The following is a 21,127-nucleotide window of genomic DNA, read 5'->3' as shown; positions in this document are numbered from 1 at the left end:
TCTACCCACAGTTGAAATCCTAACAGTAGATACATTTTTTCCACAGTGATGCACAAAGACTTGTCTGAATTTACTGCAAACGTAGTAGAGAGTACTCGTTACAGAGGAAGAGGAATGAGAGCAGTCTGAGAAATCAATGTACTGCTGGAGCAGATTTCCTATCATCTCATCCAGGAGTCATGAGTACCATATCAGGCTACCTGAGCTTTTAGAGTGGGCAGAAAGCAGATCAGAGAATGGTAGAGGAAAAAAGTAGTCACCAATTTTCAATCTCAACTCTTTCTGTGTGCACACTCGACAAATTTGGCCAAACTTAACCTTGTCTAGTTGTGAGGAGTCAGTTAATTTTTTTGCTCTGCTGTCAACGTGATCCCAGCTTCTCCTCTGTAGAAAGAGAACAAATCAGTTCTATGTCCTTCCACCTCCCTACATTGTGAGAAAGTTCTCAGTGTTGCTTTTGTTCGACTTCCCCAGCCAGACCCTTGCAGTTCATTCCTCATGTTTGAGCTTTGGTGGAACCGACTCTTTCCTGCTACAACTCTAGAACGAATCTGGAAGAATTTCAGGCACAAATCCCACGCTGATAGAATTCCGTCTCCTTGTGCAATCAGTCAGCTGAGTCTGCAGAACAATAAAGAAAGGCGTTCGTGTATCTGAGTTTCTCATGCAAATGAGTGAGGAGTTGGTTTCTTGTTGCACCAATGATTGCTCCAGAAAAAAGTTTCGCTCTTAACCAAAAGTTCCACCCAGTACTGGGCAGTTTTCCCCAGCTGGAGTCTGATATCCTGGCATTGTCCCTTGACGCAGCCATTCTGATAGTTTGATACCCTGGCTTCAAACAGGGTACTTTGTGTCTTTTTAAAAAATATTCATTCTTGGGGTCGCTGGTAAGGCTGGAATTTATTGCCCATCCCCTACTCACCGTGAGTTTGGTGTTGAGCCTGTTTCTGTGCTGTATAACTCTCTGAAAGTGTAAAACAGTGAATGACTAAGATAGCATGTTTACTGTTGTAAATGATGCTAGAATTGGTGTAATTGTGTGTCCCAAAATCACAGTCAATCCAGTTGCCAAATTTACATCTATTTGAGTTAGTCAGACTTGGAATTAATAACATGTCCGATCTAAAGCAAAATAAAAACTCCAGTAAGCATGTTTAAATTCCAGTCACACTGTGCTGAATCTGGCATCCCCTGGGGCAGCTGCTGAGGTCTTGCCGATATCTGTCAATCTGGAATTTTGTTCCTGCGGGCCAATTTCAGGAAGAACTGGTGGAATTTCAACTCGTGTGCTGTAACTTTCCAGTGCCTTTAATCAGTCAAATTTTAAAGTGTACCAGGATTTCACTGTTGAAGTTGGGTGTCCTTCTCCTTGCTGGGAGCAGCTGAACATACAGGAGGTCAGATTTCAACCTGAGGTCAGTCTGTTCGAGGCAAAGATTTAGGTTAACCGCAGCTGGGGAGGGCGTTCCTCTTTATTAGGGAACATCTAAACAAAGATATTCCCCATGTATAAACAGTCTGTGAGTTCCCAGTAACAAAACCCATCATTACATTGAGCTGGGACTGTGCTCCTCAGTTCAGGGATAGTTTGGCACATCCCCGGCAAAGCTGGCCTTCATCACTTGTGGAATTCAGTCCACTCTTTTGTGTATGGTGACTTTCCAGATATGGGGCTGAATTTTAACTTTTGGACCTGCTTGCTGTGGGGAGGCCAGCAGGGGGTCAGAAACCCAAATGTTTGGGGAGTGGGTTTCTTCGTCACTCTTTACCTTCTTCTTTGGCCTCCTTATCTCGAGAGACAATGGATAAGGGTGGCGCAGTGGTTAGCACCGCAGCCTCACAGCTCCAGGGACCCGGGTTCGATTCCGGGTACTGCCTGTGTGGAGTTTGCAAGTTCTCCCTGTGTCTGCGTGGGTTTTCTCCGGGTGCTCCGGTTTCCTCCCACAAGCCAAAAGACTTGCAGGTTGATAGGTAAATTGGCCATTATAAATTGTCACTAGTATAGGTAGGTGGTAGGGAAATATAGGGACAAGTGGGGATGTTTGTTGGGAATATGGGATTAGTGTAGGATTAGTATAAATGGGTGGTTGATGTTCGGCACAGACTCGGTGGGCCGAAGGGCCTGTTTCAGTGCTGTATCTCTAACCTAATCTAAAATCTATAAGCGCCTGGAGGTGGTCAGTGGTTTGTGAAGCAGCGCCTGGAGTGGCTATAAAGGCCAATTCTGGAGTGACAGGCTCTTCCACAGGTGCTGCAGAGAAATTTGTTTGTTGGGGCTGTTACACAGTTGGCTCTTCCCTTGCGCCTCTGTCTTTTTTCCTGCCAACTACTAAGTCTCTTCGACTCGCCACACTTTAGCCCCGCCTTTATGGCTGCCCGCCAGCTCTGGCGGACGCTGGCAACTGACTCCCACGACTTGTGATCAATGTCACAGGACTTCATGTCGCGTTTGCAGATGTCTTTAAAGCGGAGACATGGACGGCCAGTGGGTCTGATACCAGTGGCGAGCTCGCTGTACAATGTGTCTTTGGGGATCCTGCCATCTTCCATGCGGCTCACATGGCCAAGCCATGTGACCTTAGCCACAGTATTAGCATCCCAATTCTGGGTTTCCCGGCCATTTGGAGCAAACGGGTGTGATCAAGATCCACACTTGATTGATCAAGTCTCGGTGTTTAAAGGGACCCTGGTGAGGGACAGAAGGGAAATGTTCTACAACTGGGAGACAACAACTGGATTGATGGAGTCTCAAAGAGGGAAGGCTGCCCACCTGGTTCTTTGAGGTATCCCTGGAGATCGTGTGCTATAAGGTCACCCAGAGAAATATTGATCCCAGCTGGCGGTAGGAAGAAGCCTGCCTCTAAAACCAAGCATGTGTGTTGGAAGTCACTGAGGAGGTGAGCTGCAGGAGTGTGGTTCCTCGCTCCTGGATACAGTGCTGCAAGAAATCAGGGCAGGAAAAGTGAGTGGCGTCCCACATTCAGGTGCCAACCGCCTCACTCTGACTTCTCCAGTGTTCTGCATAGCACTGCTCAGACCAGTACACCTTTCAGGTCCATTATTCTCTCTCGCTCTCTCTCTCTCTTTCTCCCTCTTTCATTCCCACCTCCACCCACCCCCACCTCTCTCCGGCTCTCCCTCGCTCATTCTCTCCCTCTCTCGCTGTCTCATGGCAGACGAGGCAACAAGACATGCTAAATATAGGGAGTTTCTAGGTTGACTTTTCATTCTGATTTCACCCAGGTCCATAGTCCTTTTGAACGCACCATCTTCACATATTAAGAAGGTATCTGCTCCGGGAGATGGCATTACAGGTCCCAGCTTTTCAGCCGTGGGTTTCTGTTATCTCAGTGAGCACCCTGACCCAGGTGGGTGTCCAGCTTAAGAATTGTTTTGGGCAGCTTGGAGGAGGGAAATTACCTCAGATTTGCAATTGTAGAGATAGTAACCCATTTATTTCAATTTTGTTATCTCACCTTTCTTGGGGATTTAAACACAGATCATTTATGGGAGCCCCTCATGATTATTGAGGCATTAGTTTTAAGAATTTTCTTAAAATTGGGACCATCAAGCACATACCCCCAAGCAGCAGATATTGGGTTTACTCATTTATTTTTATGCCCACAGATTCATGGCATTTGCCCCATTTTGGATCTCGGGAAGCAATTCCTGAATTGTGATTTGAACTGTAATTCAGTTGTACAGAGGGAGGTTCGTTATGTACAATTTCAGACATCCCATGCTATTGTGAAAAGATGGCTACTTGATGGTGTCATTCTATTCCATTGACAGGGCAAAGGACCATGACGAGTCAAACTGTTTGTAAACCTCCTTGTTCCACATCACGTCAGAGTATTAATTTGGATTGAAAGCCATTTCTGGGTCACTTGAAGAAAGAAATATGTCACTGGTTGGCTGGAGCCTTGTGATTGACAGATTTGTGGGATTTGGAGTTTGAAGGGGCCATCTCCTCTCCCACACAACATCTTTGATTTCAGCAGTCAGTCAGGCTAAAGTGTTTAGAGAAAAATTAAGTTGCATCTTAATTGTTTTAGTAATCTGGCAAGTGTATGAGAATGTATGTTCTCTCTATTTCAACTATTCTTTCATGAATTTGATGTAAATACTGCAGTCTGATGTCTGTGACTCAACTTGTGAGAATTATTTGATCTGTAAGGGGAGTAGAATTCGCCCGGCAGTGTGGGTCATATTTCAGTGGATGATATACAGAGTAAGGTTTCTCTGTTACAATCCCAGTTAGTATAAATAGCCAAAGATTGTTACTGTAATAAAGCGAAACGGAGTTTCTTTTCCATGAATACCCATAGTTAAATGCTACAGGAATCTGTTTAAGGGTCAATCTCCTTGTTCCAGGGCTAATTCCCTGTGTTTTGCTTAGGTGTAGATGATATCTGTAAGGCAGCCACATGGAGTACCCTCACCTGTTATCATACATTACTGTTTAAATTTTACTAACGCCGGGGCTAATATTTTTGGCAGGTCAGTTTTGGTAGCAGGTTTTGGGTTTTCTAATGAGAGACTCCCCACTTAAATTGGTAATAGTTCAATCTCACTGCTGTGATGTCTGCGATAGGCCTGAAAGCCTAGTAAAGCAAGATTGTCTCCCTTGTAGGCTCATTGGTCATTTTTTAAATGCTAGCATCGCTTACATACCATGATCCCATCATTCCATCCCCTCTTTTCCCTCCAACCCCACCCCAGCATTCCTGGGTGGTTGTTGGTGTTTTGCAATTAGGGAATTTTTAAGGAAGTAATTTGTGAATTGATGTAGGTCAAAAAGAGCTGAGCTATTGCGCTTGTCCTGGTGAGTACATGGCGGGAATAGGAAGGTCACATGATGGGCAGTCCTGTTGTTGTCGACACGAAGCAAAGAGTGATTCCCCAGAACCAGTCAGGATTGGATAAGTTCCAGCAACATGAGGGAAGCTATCACGTGAAGAATGACCAAGATCCTACAAGGTAGGTATCCTTACTATCGAGTGGATTAAAAATATTGCCGTGGTGGATTAGAACAAACTAATACAGAAGATGACAAATACCTGAGTTGGGAATTTCCTTGGGGGGGGGGGGATCTCCCCACTCTGAGGCAGTAACATTGACAGAGGTTTGGTGGAAACCTGTTTTATACATGGGAACAGAATTTTGCCCTAAGTTACTTTGGTGGAGTGGGAGAATCACTGGGAAAATCTCAGAGATTGACTCTTCCTCTGTCACTCTAAATACTTTAGTCAGTATTCATGGTACAATTTATCTCTAATTTCTTTCATTTTTGATAACTGCATTTCCAATGTTAACTTAAATCTGGTTTAATTATTATACCAAATGGTTCTCAATCTAATAAAAGTTATTTTTTCTTTCCCTTCACAGAATATTATTAAGAAGGTGATTGGGCAGAAGTTCGTTTACAAATTTGTTTCATTTCCAGACATTTTAAAAATGGATCCCCACACACTGGAATCCAGTAGGGAAAATGTTTTGCTCAGGGATAGTGACACTCAGTCAATTTCAGAAAGTAGAGACCATCAGCAAATAACATTATCTGCCAGCAGAAGTCCCAGTCGCAATGATTATATCCACTCTGGCCTATATACTTCTTTCACCATTAACTCTTTGCAGAACAGGTCAGACTTTTTCAAGTCAATCAAAATGGAAAAGCCAGATGAGAAACTTGCAAGAAAACCTACACCTGAGGAGGTCAGGACTGTTATAAGATTTGTAACAAATAAAAATGAAAGACCAGTCACTGTGCCCGTTGTCTCAGTTCCATCGTCCCTTTCTCCTTCACCAGAATCTATGGTTGCATCAACTTTCTTTACAGCTCTTACTTCTAAAGCATCACCTCCTTTAGCTTCACTTCATTCTCCAGTTGCTTCATCATCCTCAAATAACACCTCCTCATCGGGATACCAGAAGGCTTGCATTATCGAACTTGATGCCTATGATTCTGAACAATCTGTTCAGCCCCTAAACCTCTCATCAGGCTCGAAGGCCAAATCACCTTGTCCAGCTGAGCAGAGACACATCCATCTTCCAAAGGCTAAGAAACCCAAAGGCCTCGAGATTCCAGCTCCTCCTTTAGTCATAACCAACACAGATGCCAGCTCGATTGCCCTCAACAGTCCAGCACTTCCTTCAGGATCCCTCACTCCAGCTTTCTTCACTGCACAGGTCAGCATGTTTAAATTACATTGGGTCTGAAGTAAGTTAAATTTCCAACACATGGTCTGATAATTACACAGATTCATAGGTATTGTGTACATTGCCATAAAAGCATGGCAAGCAAATCTTAAAAACAATTCCCTTATTTTATCAGTTAATACAATTTTCTATTCATTAGATTCAAAATATACGTATCTTCAGAATGGACTGTGAATACAATTACAAGTGATGCTGAACCTTTATAAAGCTCTGGTTAGGCCCAACAGGAGTATTGAGTCCAGTTCTGGTCACCACACTTCAGGAAGGATGTGAGGATCCTTGAGAAGGTGCAGAGGAGATTTACCAGAATGGTTTCCAGGGATGGAGGATTTTAGTTACAAGGTTAGGTTGGAAAAGCTGCACTTGTTCTCCTTAGAACAAAGGAGATTGAGTGGAGATTTAATAGAAGTTCACAAGATTATGACAGGCTTAGATAAGTTAGACCAGAAAAAGCTGTTCCCATTAACAAACGCTACAAGGACTATGGGACACAGATGGAAAGTTTTGGGCAAAAGATTCAGGGAGAATATGAGGAAGTTTTTTTTACACAGCGGGTGGTAATGACCTGGAACTCGCTGATCACAAGGGTGATGGAAACGGAGATAATCAATGACGTCAAGAAGAAGAATGATGGCCACCTGAGAGAAATAGACTTGCAGGGATACGGGGATCGAATGGGGGAGTAGAACTGACTGGATAGCTTCACGGAGAGCTGGCATGGACTCAGTGGGCTGAATGGCCTCCTTCTGTGCTGTAAATGATTCTATAAGTCTTTTCACCTGGATTACGGATCAGGTTTTTTTTGAAAAGAGTGAATTTTGTTTTCTCCAACCTGATGGATGTTAGTGCTAGGTATTGCAACTGCAGATTTTCCACGCCCATTATCGGCAGCAGGGGCTCTAAGGTTAGCTCGAGCACAATCAGGCTAGGAATAGAGCTCCCTCTACTCTTTCCCCCAACAACATGCTTCTGGCCAAACCTCAGAAGACCATTGCAAACTGCATCCGATGAATATTTTTGTTTCCCCCATCTTGTGGCTTCTAGAAGAAAGATTTACCATCTTGTGCCAGTGGATCATTCGTCTCGTTACTTTTGTAAATACATTTTATATCGAATTATTTTGTGTATAAACTGGTTCAAATATTACTGGATGTCAGCTGTGACTCTGTGGTAGCAGGTTCACCAGATTCATGAGGTTGTGGGTTCAAGACCCACTCCAGAGACTTCTGTACATAATCCAGGCTGACACTTCAGTGCCATACTGAGGGAGTGCCGCACTGTTGGAGGTGCCATCTTTCAAGTGACACACTAAACCAAGGCCCTGCTGTCACAGATGGATGTCAAAGATCCCGTGATACTATTTGAAGGCCAACATTTACTCCTTAAAACTCATTAAACATTATAGAGTCATAGAATGGTTACATTGCAGAAGGCCACCGGCCGATCAAGCCCATGCCGCCTCGCTGTAAGAGAAATACAGCTAGTCCCACTGCTGAGTCCTTTCCCTGCAAATCTTTCCCTTCATGTCCTTATCCGATTCTGTTTTGAAAGCCACGAATGAATCTGCACCCACCACACTTTCAGGCAGTGCATTCCAGATGCTAACCACTTGCTGTGTAAATTTCAAACAAAGCTTGGCAGTCAACATAAGCTGGTGCATTCTCCATGGCCACGTCTCTATCAATCAGAGTCCACTTGCCAACCAATCAGCATTCTATTCTCATACAGTATAAATTTGTTGCTTTCCCTTACATTGGTATTCTTGCGGATTGTCCTGATGAGTGCAAGATGAAAAGCTTCGACAAAATGTCTCTGTCTTCGGCAATACTCAAATATATATAACACACACAGAGCCCAGTTCCAAAATTAAACATGCAGTGCTGAACCAAGCTGATATGAATCTTACAGCTTCATTATTTTGTGCGGAGATAAAGAATTCTTCCACTTACATTATTTGTTCGATGCATTATGGCTGTGACTGGTGCATTATGTAATTCTGCATGACTTTAAAAAAAGAAGAAAGACTTGCATTTCTATAGTGCCTTTCACGGCCTCAAGACTTCCCAAAACACTTTACAGCCAATTAAGTATATTTGAAGTGTAGTTACTGTTGGAATGTAGTAAACGCAGCAGCCAATTTGCACACAGCAGGATCCCACAAACAATGTGATAATGACCATGGGATCTTTAACATCCACCTGAGAGAGCAGATGGGGCCTTGGTTTAACATCTCACCTGAAAGCCAGCACCTCCAACACAATGCAGTGCTCCCTCAGTACTGCGTTGGAGTATCAACCCAGATTTTTGTGCTCAAGTCTCAGGAGTGGGACTTCAACCTCTTCACTCAGAATTGAAAGAGCTGCCACTGAGCCACAGCTGACAAGATGGCTTATTGCTCAGTCTAATTACAATTTTTTTTTGTCGTTATAGACACCTAGTGGAATTCTGTTGACACCAAGCCCCTTACTCTCCAGTATTCACTTCTGGAGTACACTAAGTCCAGTGGCTCCCTTAAGTCCAGCCAGACTACAGGGTCCAGGGTCTTTATTTCAGGTATGTGTTAATTATTAAACATTAATATTAAAATTAGTTATTTCTATTATTTAATTTGATGTGTCGACTATGTGTTAATTGCAAGCAATAACCTTGATTGATGTTCAGGTTTATGATGTTGGCAATTATAGATTATAACTTTGCAATTCATCTATTGACAACTTTTCTTGAAAACAGTCGATAGTTCAGAACTTGGGTTGGAAATGTATAAATAGTGTAAGAACAAGAACTACTTGTTTCACGACTGCATCATTTAAGTTGCAGAGTTGTCTGATACTGAAGCACTGCTACAGTTATGACGAGCTTTATCAAGTTCTTGCCAGCTGGAGATCCTGGACAAAGTTCAAAGGAGTTGTAAATAAGGCAACAACTCAAGAATCAGATCCGACTTATCAGTGTTTGAGTTGAACCATTGAACTGTGTTAAGTGGCACAGTTTTCAATATTAGAATGTAGTGAGACTATTATTGCATGTTTCCCATGTTTGCTGCAATTATTAAAAATAATAATTGACAACTTCAAGGAGGAATTGTTCTACAAATATAATAAAAAATAAAATATTGAGTTCTGAGAATATGTGTGCACAAATCGTTGAAGGTGGCAGGGCAGGTTGAGAATGTAGTTAAAAAGGCATACGGGATCCTGGGCTTTATAAATCGAGACATAAGAGTACAAAAGCAAAGAGGTTATGATGAACCTTTATAAAACACTAGCTCGGTCTCAACAGGAGTATTGTGTCCAGTTCTGGGCACTGCACTTTAGAGCAGGTGCAAAAAAGATTTCTGAGAATGGTTCCAGTGATAAGGGACTTCAGTTACATGGATTGATTAGCGAAGCTGGGTTCTTCTTACAGAAGAGAGGGTAGAGAGGAGATTTGATTGAGATGTTCAATATCATGAGGCGTTCAGACAGAGTCGATAGAGAAACTGCTCCCGTTGGCAGAAGGGTCGAGAAGCAGAGGACACAGATTTAAAGTGATTGGCAAAAGAATCAAATGTGACATGAGGAAAAACATTTTTACACAGTGAGTGGTTCGGATCTGGAATGCACTGCCTCAGAGTGGAGTTGTAAATTCATGTCCCTCCAATTAAGAAGGGGATCAGTTAGTTACACAAGGTTGCAAAACGTATATTACTGTCAAGAGCAGATATGAAATGCTTTGAGCAACTAACATGCATCTCATAGAAACCTACAAAATTCTAACAGGACTGGACAGACTAGATGGAGGAAGGATGTTCCCGGTGGTGGGGGAGTCCAGGACCAGGGGTCACAGGATATGGGGTAAGCCTTTAGGACTGAGATGAGGAGGGATTTCTTCACCCAGAGAGTGGTGAGCCTGTGGAATTCTCTACCACAGAAAGCAGTTGAGGCCTAATCATTACATGTATTCAAGAAAGAGTTAGATAAAGTTCTTAGGACTAATAGGATCAAGGGATATACAGGGAGAAAGCGGGAACAGGGTACTGAGTTTGGATGATCAGCCATGATCGTATTGAATGGCGGTGCAGGCTCGAAGGGCCAAATGGCCTACTCCTGCTCCTATTTTACCATGTTTCTATCTCATTTCACCATTAGAGAAAGTTATGTAGACCATGGGTTTGTTACAACAGCAAACACATTTCCTGTCTAAATAGAAAATGCTCTAAAACACTTGGCAGTTCAAGCAACAACAGTGGAGAGAGAAACAGTTAATGTTTCAGGTTGATGGGTGTCAGCGGTGACTCAGTTGGTAACTCTTTCACCTCTTAAGTAAGATGGTTGTGGGTTCAAAACCCACACCAGGGCTTAAGCCCAAAAATTAAGGCAGACATTCCAGTACAGTGCTGAGGGGGCACTGCACTGTTGGAGGTGCTGTCTTTCAATTGAAACATTAAACCAAGGTCCCATCTGCTCTCTCAGGTTGGTGTAAAAGATCCCATGGTGCTATTTTGAAGAAGAGTAGGGGTGTTACCCCTGGTGTCCTCGCCAATATTTATATTATTAGTTAACATCAGTAAAAACAGATTATCTGGTCATTATCACATTGCTATTTGTGGGAGCTTGCTGTGCACAAATTGGCTGCTGTGTTTCCTACATTACAGTAATGACTACACCTCAAAAGTACATCATTGGCTGTAAAGTGCTTTGAGACGTCCTATGGTCATGAAAGGTGCTATATAAATGCAAGTCTTGTTTTCTGTAACCTTTCATCAGAACTGGATAACATTAACCAGGTTTCAAGCAAGTACAGAGGCGTGAAAAGGGATGGGGAGGAGAGGAAAGAACGCAAGGGAAGATCGGAGATTGGATGGAGGGCAGGAGAGATGAAATCACAAAAGGGATGATGATGTGAGGCAAAAGGGGATAATAAAGGGATGTGGAGAAACAAAAGATGTTTCTAGAGGAGGTATAAATGTGAAATAGCAGAATCATCACCAGTAGCTGCTGTCCGAAAAAAAATTGGAGCAGTGGTTATGATCTGAAATTGTTGAACTCATTGTTGAGCCCGGAGGGTTATAAAGTGGCTAATAGAAAGATGAACTTGCATTGATATTCATTGGAACCGTGTCGGACGGTGAGGACAGGGAGGTCACATGGGAGTGGGGCAGAGAATTAAAATGACAGGTGACCAGAAACTCGTGGTCATAGTTATAGACTGTGTTGGTGTTCAACAAAGTGATCACCCAATCTGCGTTTGGTTTCGCCAGTGTAGATACCCCATCATGAGCAGCACATACAGTATACTAAATTGAAAGAAGTACAAGTAAATTGCTGTTTCACCTGGAAGGAGTGTTTGAGAAGCTCAGTGCTGGGAAGGAAGGAGAAAAGTAGTAAGTGAAATTAGAAGGCAGACAAGACAAAGACAAACATCAAATAGGATCGGAATGAGGAATAATGTTGAGACAAAGTTAAGGGCTGTCTATCTGAATGCATGCAGCATTCGCAACAAGGTAGATGATTTGAAGGCACAAATACAGGTAAATGGGTATGATTTAATTGCCATAACGGAGACGTGGTTACAGAGTGACCAGGACTGGGAACTGAATATTCAGGGATATTCATCATTTAGGAAGGATAGGCGGAAGGGAAAAGGAGGTGGGGTAACGCTGTTAATAAAGGATGAGATCAGTACATTAGTGAGAGAGGATCTGAAATTGAAGGAGCAAGATGTAGAATCAGTTTGGGTAGAGCTAAGAAACAGCAAGGGGCAGCAAACATTGGTGGGAGTTGTTTATAGGCCACCAAACTGTAGTGGTAATGTAGGGCTTGGTATAAATCAGGAAATTAAAGCTGCATGTAGCATGGGCAATACAGTTATAATGGGCGACTTCAATTTACATATAGATTGGGTAAACCTAGTTAGCACTAATGCTGTGGAGGATGAATTCCTGGAGTGTGTACGAGGTGGGCTTCTGGAGCAGTATGTTGAAGAACTAACTAGGGATCGGACTATTTTAGATTTAGTATTATGTAATAACAAAGGGCTAATTAATAACCTTGCTGTAGAGGAGCCATTAGGAAATGGTGACCACAATATGGTAGAATTTTACATTAAATTTGAAAGAGATATAGTTCATTCTGAACAAAGAGAACTATGTAGGTATGAGGGGCAGGTTGGCTATGGTGGATTGGGAAAATACATTAAAAGATTTAATGGTAGACAGTCAATGGCTAGTATTTAAAGAAGTATTACACGGTTGTTACGGCCAGGTGAGAAAGAGGTCTAGGGATCTTTTACTGTCTTCGCCTGTTCTTATTGTAAAAGGGTTTAATTTTAAACACACTGTTTTGAGCTCCCCCTTTGGTGAATCCTTCTTCCCAGCTTTCCAATTATAAGGCAAAGAAATGAGCACAAACAGGTTTTCTTAGATTTAAAGAAGAAAAGTGAAATTTATTAAACTTTAAACTTAAACTCTAATACGGTTAATGCCTACGGATATACGATGCGCCCATGCTAGCATGCACACGCGATACATACATGCAAATAGGGACAGAAAAGAGAAGAAAAATAAAATGGAGAGGTTTGAGGCAATATCTGAAGAGTTTCTTGTTTACTGTGCTTTGAGCTCACTGTATATTCTTTTTGTAAGTAGTCTTGCTTTTCGTTGGGGCCCAGTATTCTTCTCGAACCTTGTTCATTGTAAGAGACTTTTCTCTCTTGGGGTTCATGTGGCTTCAATGGTTTCTGAAGCTGGTGAGAGTGAGATGAGAGCAGACAGGAGAGAGGTATTGTCAGTCCAGAAGAAAACAGCCTTCTGATTTCAAATTCCTTGTTGGAAGTTCAAAAAACCAACAGCCAACTAGTCACATGACTAAACTGGTCTGGCCACTACTCCTGTGTATTGGGGAAGCAAGGACTGGGTCCCTTGTTCCAACACTGTCTGTTACTATGCAAATGTCTTTCCAGTCAGGGGCTTGCAATTTTAATGTTCATGTGGCAAAATTAATTTTCCTCATTCTTGGCAGGTGGGGGGCTTGCCTGACACAGTTTACAACAAATACATTCCTCTAAGGCACAAAAACCCAACAGGAAAGGTGAATCAACCATGGCAAACAAAAGAAGTTCAAGATTGGGTCAAAGGAAGTGGCTTATAAGGTCGCCAGAAAAAGTGGTAAGCCCGAGGGTTGGTAGCAATTTAGAGTCCAATAAAGGAGGACCAAGGAACTGATGAAGAAAGGGAAAAGGGATTATGAATGCAAGCAAGATGGAAGCATAAAGGCAGACTGTAAAAGCTTCTTCAGGTATCTGAAAAGGAAAAGAACGAATGTGGGTCCATTGCAGGTGGAGACAGGAGAGTTTGTGGTAGAGAAGGAGGAAATGACAGGGAGATTTTTTTTTTTGATTTAGAGATACAGCACTGAAACAGGCCCTTTGGCCCACCGAGTCTGTGCCAACCATTAACCACCCATGATTACTTTGTGACTGTCTTCACGGAGGAAGACACAGAAAATCTTCCAGAAATACCGGGGAACCAAGGGACTTGTAAAAATGAGGAACTGAGTAATTAGTATCAATAAAGGGATAGTACTCGAAAAATTAATTGGATTAAAAGTTGATAAATCTCCTGGACCAGATGAGCTACATCCCAGAATATTGAAGGAGTTGGCTATAGTGATAGTGGATGCATTGGTGGATATCTTTCAAAATTCTATAGATTCTGGAAGGGTTCCTGCAGACTGGAAAGTAGCAAATGTAACCCCACTATTTAAGAAGGGGGTGAGAGAGAAAACGGAGAACTACAGACCTGTTAGTTTGAGGTCAGGAGTAAGGCAAATGTTAGAATCTATTATAAAGGATGTGATAACTGGACACTTAGAAAATAATGGTAAAATTGGGCAGAGTCAACATGGAATTTATAAAAGGGAAATCATGTTTGACCAATCTGTTGGAGTTTTTTGAGTATGTTACTTGTAGCATAGATAAAGAAGAACCAGTGGATGTGGTGTATTTGGATTTTCAGAAGACTTTTGATAAGGTCCCACACAGGAGGTTAGTAAACAAAATTAGAGCACACGGGATTGGGAGTAATATACTGCAATGGATTGAGAATTGGTTAACAGACAGAAAGCAGAGAGTAGGAATAAATGGGTCATTCTCAGGATGTTACTAGTGGGGTACCATAAGGATCAGTGTTGGGGTAACAGTTGTTTACAATCTAGATAAATGATTTGGATGTGGGGACCAAATGTAATATTTCCAAGTTTTCTTATGATACAAAACTAGGTGGGAATGTAAGTTCTGAGGAAGATGCAAGGGGGCTTGGATAGGCTAAGTGAATGGGCAAGAACATGGAAGATGGAATATAATGTGAATAAGTGTGAAGTGATCCACTTTGGTAGAAAAAAACAGAAAGAGTATTTCTTAAATGGTGAGAGGTTGGGAAGTGTTGATGTCCAGAGAGACCTGGGTGTCCTTGTTCATGAGTCCCTCAAAGCTCGCATGCAGGTGCAACAAGCAGTTAGGAAGGCAAATGGTATGTTGGCCTTCATTGCAAGGGGATTTGAGTGCAGGAGTAAAGACGTCTTGCTACATTTGTATAGAGCCTTGGTGAGACCACAGCTGGAGTATTGTGTACAGTTTTGGTCTCCTTATCTAAGGAAGGATATACTTGCCACAAGAGGGAGTGCAATGGAGGTTCACTCGACTGATCCCTTGTTTTAGGAGGAGAGATTGAGGAAACTGTAGAGTTTTGAAGAGTGAGAAGTGGTCTAATTGAAACTTATAAAATTCTCACAGGGCGTGACGGGGTAGATGTAGATAGGATGTTTCCTCTGGCTGGCAAGTCTAGAACCAGGGGACACAGTCTCAGAATAAGGGGCAGGCCATTTAAGACTGAGATGAGGAGGAATTTCTTTACTCAGATGGTGGTGAATCTTTGGAATTCTCTACCCCAGAGGGCCGTGGAAGCTCAATCATTGACTGTGTTCAAGATAGAAATCGATGGATTTCTGAATTCTAATGAGATCAAGGGATATGGGGATAGTGGGGAAAAATGGCGTAGAGGAAGATGATCAGACACGAACTGTTTGAATGGGGGAGCAGGCTCAGTGGGCCGAATGGCCTACTCTTGCTGTTATTTCCTATGATCCTATGAAAGGGAAGATGTTGATCTCCTGGGCTTGTATGGAAAGGTGCAGTGGGAAGGGGAGGGAGTGTTGAAGGTGATTAAAGAGTAGACCAAGGTGATATGGAGGCAACAGTCCCTCGGAATGCTGAAAGTGGAGGGGAGGGCAAGATATATTTGGTGGTGGCAAAGCACTGGAAGTGGTGGAGAATGATCTGTTGAATGTGGATACTGATGGAGTAGTAGGTGAGGTCTTGGAGTACCCTCTCATTCTGGCAGGGTAGGAGTTAGGACAGAAGTGCAGGAAATGGAACAGACACGGTCGAGATCCTGTCAACCACGGTGGAGGGGAACCCTCAGTTAGGGTAAAAGGAAGATATATTGGAAACAATGGAATTGAAGGTTGCATCGTCCGAACGGATGCAACGGAGATGGTGAAACTGGGAAAATGGGTTAGAGTCCTTACTGGAAGCGGGGTGAGGAAGTGTGGTCAAGGTAGCTCTGGGAAGAGTCAGAGATGGACCATGTGAAGGTGAAGGGTGGAAATCTGAAGCAAAGTTGATAAAATTTTCCAGTTTGGTGCAAGAACAGGAAGTGGCACTAATACAATCATCAATATACCAAAAAAAGAGATGAGGAAGGAGGAACCAAGTAGGACTGGAACAAAGAATTTTCTACATATCCCACGAAAAGGCAGGCATAGCCAGGACTTACATGGGTTTCCATAGCAACACCTTTTTGGCATCGCCAGGACCCATATGGGTTCCCATAGCGATGCAGCTTCCTGTGTAAATTGTTTATTTCACCATAAGTCACAGTGAATTTCATCACCGGATTTGAGGAGCAAACAGCACAAATTTATTTAATGGCACATTCCTTCCCTCACCCAGTATAAATTCAAATTACTTCAAGCAAGAGAAAACTTCTCAACATTCTGGAAATTGCTTTGGATGTACCATGTGGGTAATTCTCTAAAAAGGCACAATCTTTTTGATGATGTTCAAACTTGATTGAGTTCTTTGATGAAGTAATGGGAGGGTAATGCAGTTAATGTGTGTTTATGAACTTTCAAAAGATGTTTGATAATGTACCAATAATCAACTTGTTAGCAAAATTGAAGCCCATGGAATTAAAGGGCAGTAACTGCATGGACATGAAATTGACTAAGGGACAGAAAGCAGATTGGAGGGAAATCTGCAGCGGTATTCTCCAGGTATCAGGATTACTGCTCTTTATAACATATCGAAATGATCTGGACTTGGGTATACAGGATAGAGGCCTGCTCAGGTTGGGAAAAAAGAACCCAACTGACCCACCGTGGACCTGAGCCCGACCCAGCCCGAGTCCCTCCGATTTTGCCCTGAGCCCAAGCCCGACCCGAACCCGTCTCGACTCGACCCGACCATCCCTTCACTTACCTACCTGACACTGAACTGCCACAGTGACATCACTCACTCACTGTGCTGACTCAGTTTCGTCCCGGACTCCCAGCTCAGGTAAGTTTTTAATTTTCAGTACATACCAGTAAAGCACTTACCGCGTGTGTCCGGCCCGACCCGACCCGACTCGACCTGGGCTCGGCCCGACCCAACCCGAGCCCAAATGCCAGACCCAGAAGATGGGCCAGACCTGACCCAAACCCAACACGTCGTCCGGTTCGGGTCGGGTAGCAGGCCTCCAATACAGGACTTATTTCAAAGTTTGCAGATGACATAAAACTTGGAAATGTAGTAAACAGTGAGGAGGATAGTTATAGACTGCAGGAAGACATAGACAGACTGGTGAAATGAGCAGACTCATAGCAGATGAAATGTAATTCTGGGAAGTGGGAAATGATTCATTTTGGTAAGAAGAATGAGATGAGGCAATGTAAACTAAATGGTACAAATTTAAAGCAGTGCAGGAAGGACAAATTCAGAAGGCTGTTAAAAAGGCATACAGGATCTTTGCCTTTCTAAATGGAGGCATAGAATACGAAAGCAAGGAAGTTACGCTAAAGCTTTATAAAACTCTGGTTAGGTCTCAGCTGGAGTGCAATTCTGGCCACTACATTTTCAGAAGGATGTGGAGAGACTGGAGAAGCTGGGATTGTTCTCTTTAGAGCGGAGAAGGTTAAGAGGAGATTTAATAGCAGTATTTAAAGTCATGAATACTTTTGATAAAAACTGTTTCTAGTGACAGCAGGTTTGGCAAGAAGAGGAAGCAGATGTAAGGTAATGTGCAAAAGAACCATAACTGACATGGAATTTCTTCTATGCAGTCAGTTGTTATGATCTGGGATACTTTACCTGAAGGGGTGTTGGAAACAGATTCAATAATAATGTTCAAAAGGTGTTGGATAAATACTTGAAGTGGGAAAATTTGCAGGGCTGTGGGGAAAGAGTAGGGGAGTGGAGCTAATTGGACAGCTCTGCCAAAGAGTAGGGGAGTGGAGCTAATTGGACAGCTCTACCAAAGAGTAGGGGAGTGGAGCTAATTGGACAGCTCTGCCAAAGAGTAGGGGAGTGGAGCTAATTGGACAGCTCTGCCAAAGAGTAGGGGAGTGGAGCTAATTGGACAGCTCTACCAAAGAGTAGGGGAGTGGAGCTAATTGGACAGCTCTGCCAAAGAGTAGGGGAGTGGAGCTAATTGGACAGCTCTACCAAAGAGTAGGGGAGTGGAGCTAATTGGACAGCTCTGCCAAAGAGTAGGGGAGTGGAGCTAATTGGACAGCTCTACCAAAGAGCTGACAGACACAATGGGCAGAATGGCCGCCTTCTGTTCTGCACAGAGATCTAATCAATTCTTTATTTTAAATCATTATAAGTGCCTCTGTCCACATTTGCAATAGAAACTGCCGATGTAAACTTGTCACACTGAAATTACACTCTCCTGCCAATGGTGGTGCTGTAGCATTTCCATAATGATTTTTCATCTTTATCTTTTAGCCATGAACCTTGCTGAATTTAGTAGCAACAGATCTATTGGAGCCACGCTAAGCTAGCATTTGCTCCTTTTTACCACATATTATTAAACAGAAACTAGTAAGAACATATCAGTCTCTTTTTGTGTCAATTACAGGAGATTGTGTAGCTGCAGGGGTGGGGAGGGAGAAGGTGACAGAGTGTGGAAGTTACACCATATGGGATGAGACAGACTCCATGGACCAGCAGGTCTTTTCCTGTTCTTGCTTTGTATGTTCCTATGTGTTTCCTTTTCTGTAGCCAGAATCTTGAGCATTAGGCTGTTCAGTTATGCTATTGTGATGTAATTTTAATTTTGTCCCATTTTTCTGCCTCCAGTTTCCGACCCTAGTGAATGGACACATGCCAATTCCAATCCCCAGTTTGGATGGGGTTTCTCCCTTGCTGCTTTCATCCAATGCCCAGAAATCATGATACTGCCTTATTGAAGGAGCAAAAGGGACCAATTAAATGCCAAAATGTAGGACAATGTTCAGCTTGAATTTGCATCAGTGGTCTTGTATCATTGATACAAAGTTGTGAGTCATTTCATGAAGTATGGATTAAATACCCTTTTACATGTGTTTTTTGATTAGTTTTCTCCCCGTCATTTTATAATGAAGTTGGCAATAAATATATAACCTTTTCCTGTACCTTGCACTGTGCTTTTGATGAATGTTAACCAGCTGTGCCTACTTATGCTTAAGTGTTTTATGTAACTTGTAAATTAACTGTAAACCTGTTGTAATGGCAGATTATTAGCATTATTAAATAATTGGAACTTTGTATCAGTTTTCAATTATTGGCTGTTAAAGGACATGATACTATGTATTAGCAAGTAAGATTGATGTTATTTTCAGTGTAAGTTTTTTAAATAAAAAGCATTGCAGTTTATATGTATTATAGGCAGGGTTGCCATGTATTTGTACTTTGGCTACAAGTTTGTAATTAACGGAATTCAATAAATGCCAGATTCTCAGCAAACTGTTTTCAAATTATTTTCAAGACACCAAGATAATTAGACAGTTCCTTGAAGGTCAATCAATCAATCAGGAATCCCTCGTGTCGAGGGTGATTCTTCCTTGTGGATGGCTGGTGGAAATGAGATATCAGTGTTGGCTGTGGATTCACACACAGATGGTTTATGATCCCTATCTTAGCCTTGCAGGCTCTCGCACATTGAGACATCGGTTGTCAGTTAGTGGAGCTGGTGTCGGATGGTTGGGTCAAGCAGCTGCCCTTTCTGTCTCTCACCGTTCTCTCACTGGCTGCTCTAGTTGATCGGAAGCTTCTTGATACCATTTTTGATGGCTGATCGCCATTTTGGTCATGATTGGGCATCTGCTTCCCATGAGTTAATGTTAATAAAGCAGACCATCATGGAGGCTTTGAGATTGTCTTTGAAACATTTCCTTTGGTTTCCGTGTGAACGGGCTCCCTGGCATAGTTCTGAATAGAGCACTTGTTTGGGCAGTCTTGAGTTTGGCATTCTGACAACGTGTCCTGTCCATCTCAACTGATGTGAGATCATCATGACCTCTGTACTTGACATATCTGTATCTTGGAGGATGCTCAGGTTTGTTCTTTAAATCCCACAGGATTCACTACCCAATATACATTGAGTTCAGTGTTTGGTTGGATATCACCATTCTCAGAAACTCGAGTATGTAATTTAGCATAGGCTGAGCTAGCATATTGGATTTGGTGCTGTACCTATTCATCAATGCCAGCTTTTTGGGATAGATAGCATCCAAGATATGGGAAATGAGGGTTTGGAGCCCTTCACCATGAATCTCAATTGAAGGCATTGGATTTGATACAATTGAGGCTGGATTTTGTGCTGGAGGCGGGGCTCCTGGCACTGGGCCAAAAAGACGGGTTGGGTTGGGGGGGGGGGGAACCCCGCCTCTGCATTTTCTCAGCCCCTGGAGTGATCCTCTGGTCTTTTTGTGTCAAAATTTTAGGAGACGGGATCCCCGTCCCTTTTAAAGATTTTAAAGAGACAGGGATTCTGCCTCCAAGAGCTGCTGGCCAATCAGAAGGTTGACAGTGGCACTGGGAGCGGTGGCCACTGTTGGTACTGCAGAAGCCTCAGACCCAGGCCCAATGGTGGTGAGGTGGGGTCACTGGGGCCAGTCCGAAGGCCCTGGCAATGGGGGGATGTGGGGGGGGGGGGGGGGTGGTCTTGCAGTCCGGGGGATGAGTTCCCGGTGGGGGTCCTCTGTGGGCCACAAATTGCCCACGGAGGCGGGACCCACCACCAAACCCACAGGGAGGGCACCTGATTTTACAGGGCGTTCTCCTCGCACGGCGGAGGACCCACCACCACCACCACCGCTGGTAAGATCCCAATGCTGGCAGGCAGAGGCCCCTAATTGGCCATTAATAGGCCACTTAAGGGCCTCAATTGGCCTCTGGGTGTCGTCGACCTATCCCGCCCCCAGGAAGATCGCTGGGTGACGGGGAGGCAATTGGCCCTCCCCTGCAACCACCCGTCGGGATACTCCTGTGCCCCATCCCCTGCCTCCGATCCCACCTTGCAGGGGTGTGCGTAAAATATAGGCCTTGGTGTGGGTTGGTCGAGGACTTTGGTCTTCCTGCTGTTCAGGGCAAGTTCCATGCTTTGCTGAATACATCAACTACTTCTGTAATAGAAGTACAGTATGCTGACAATACACAAGTTAGTGCTCACTGATGGCAAACTCTTCAACCTCAACCAGCTGAAGGTCAAAACTAACACATCCCTTCAAGGTACTCATAGAGTTATACAGCACAGAATCAGCACTTGGGCCCATTGTGTCCTCACCAGCCATCACACACATATCTATTCTAATCCCATTTTCCAGCACTTGGCCCGTAGCCTTGTATT

At 43.3% G+C, this 21,127-nt stretch overlaps 1 protein-coding gene across 3 annotated transcripts in view; it reads left to right on the top strand.

Moving 5' to 3' along the window:
- The window catches only part of elk3 (ETS transcription factor ELK3), a 120,736-nt gene extending 101,503 nt beyond the window's left edge, over window positions 1–19,233 (top strand). For 2 of the 3 annotated variants that reach the window (XM_068059677.1, XM_068059678.1), the window contains 3 exons: window positions 5,389–6,189; window positions 8,650–8,772; window positions 18,598–19,233. In XM_068059677.1, the coding sequence (XP_067915778.1) occupies window positions 5,389–6,189; window positions 8,650–8,772; window positions 18,598–18,693 (1,020 nt within the window). In that variant the 3' untranslated portion in view covers window positions 18,694–19,233. The remainder of the gene's footprint in view (window positions 1–5,388; window positions 6,190–8,649; window positions 8,773–18,597) is intronic. The other variant, XM_068059679.1, reaches the window with a different exon arrangement.
- The last annotated feature ends 1,894 nt before the right edge of the window (window positions 19,234–21,127 follow it).

This window comes from Heterodontus francisci, chromosome 27, assembly GCF_036365525.1.
Source record: "Heterodontus francisci isolate sHetFra1 chromosome 27, sHetFra1.hap1, whole genome shotgun sequence".
NCBI classification, from domain to species: domain Eukaryota; kingdom Metazoa; phylum Chordata; class Chondrichthyes; order Heterodontiformes; family Heterodontidae; genus Heterodontus; species Heterodontus francisci.
Note: the sequence above shows the minus strand (reverse complement) of the source record. Positions and strands in the feature narration are given on the sequence as shown.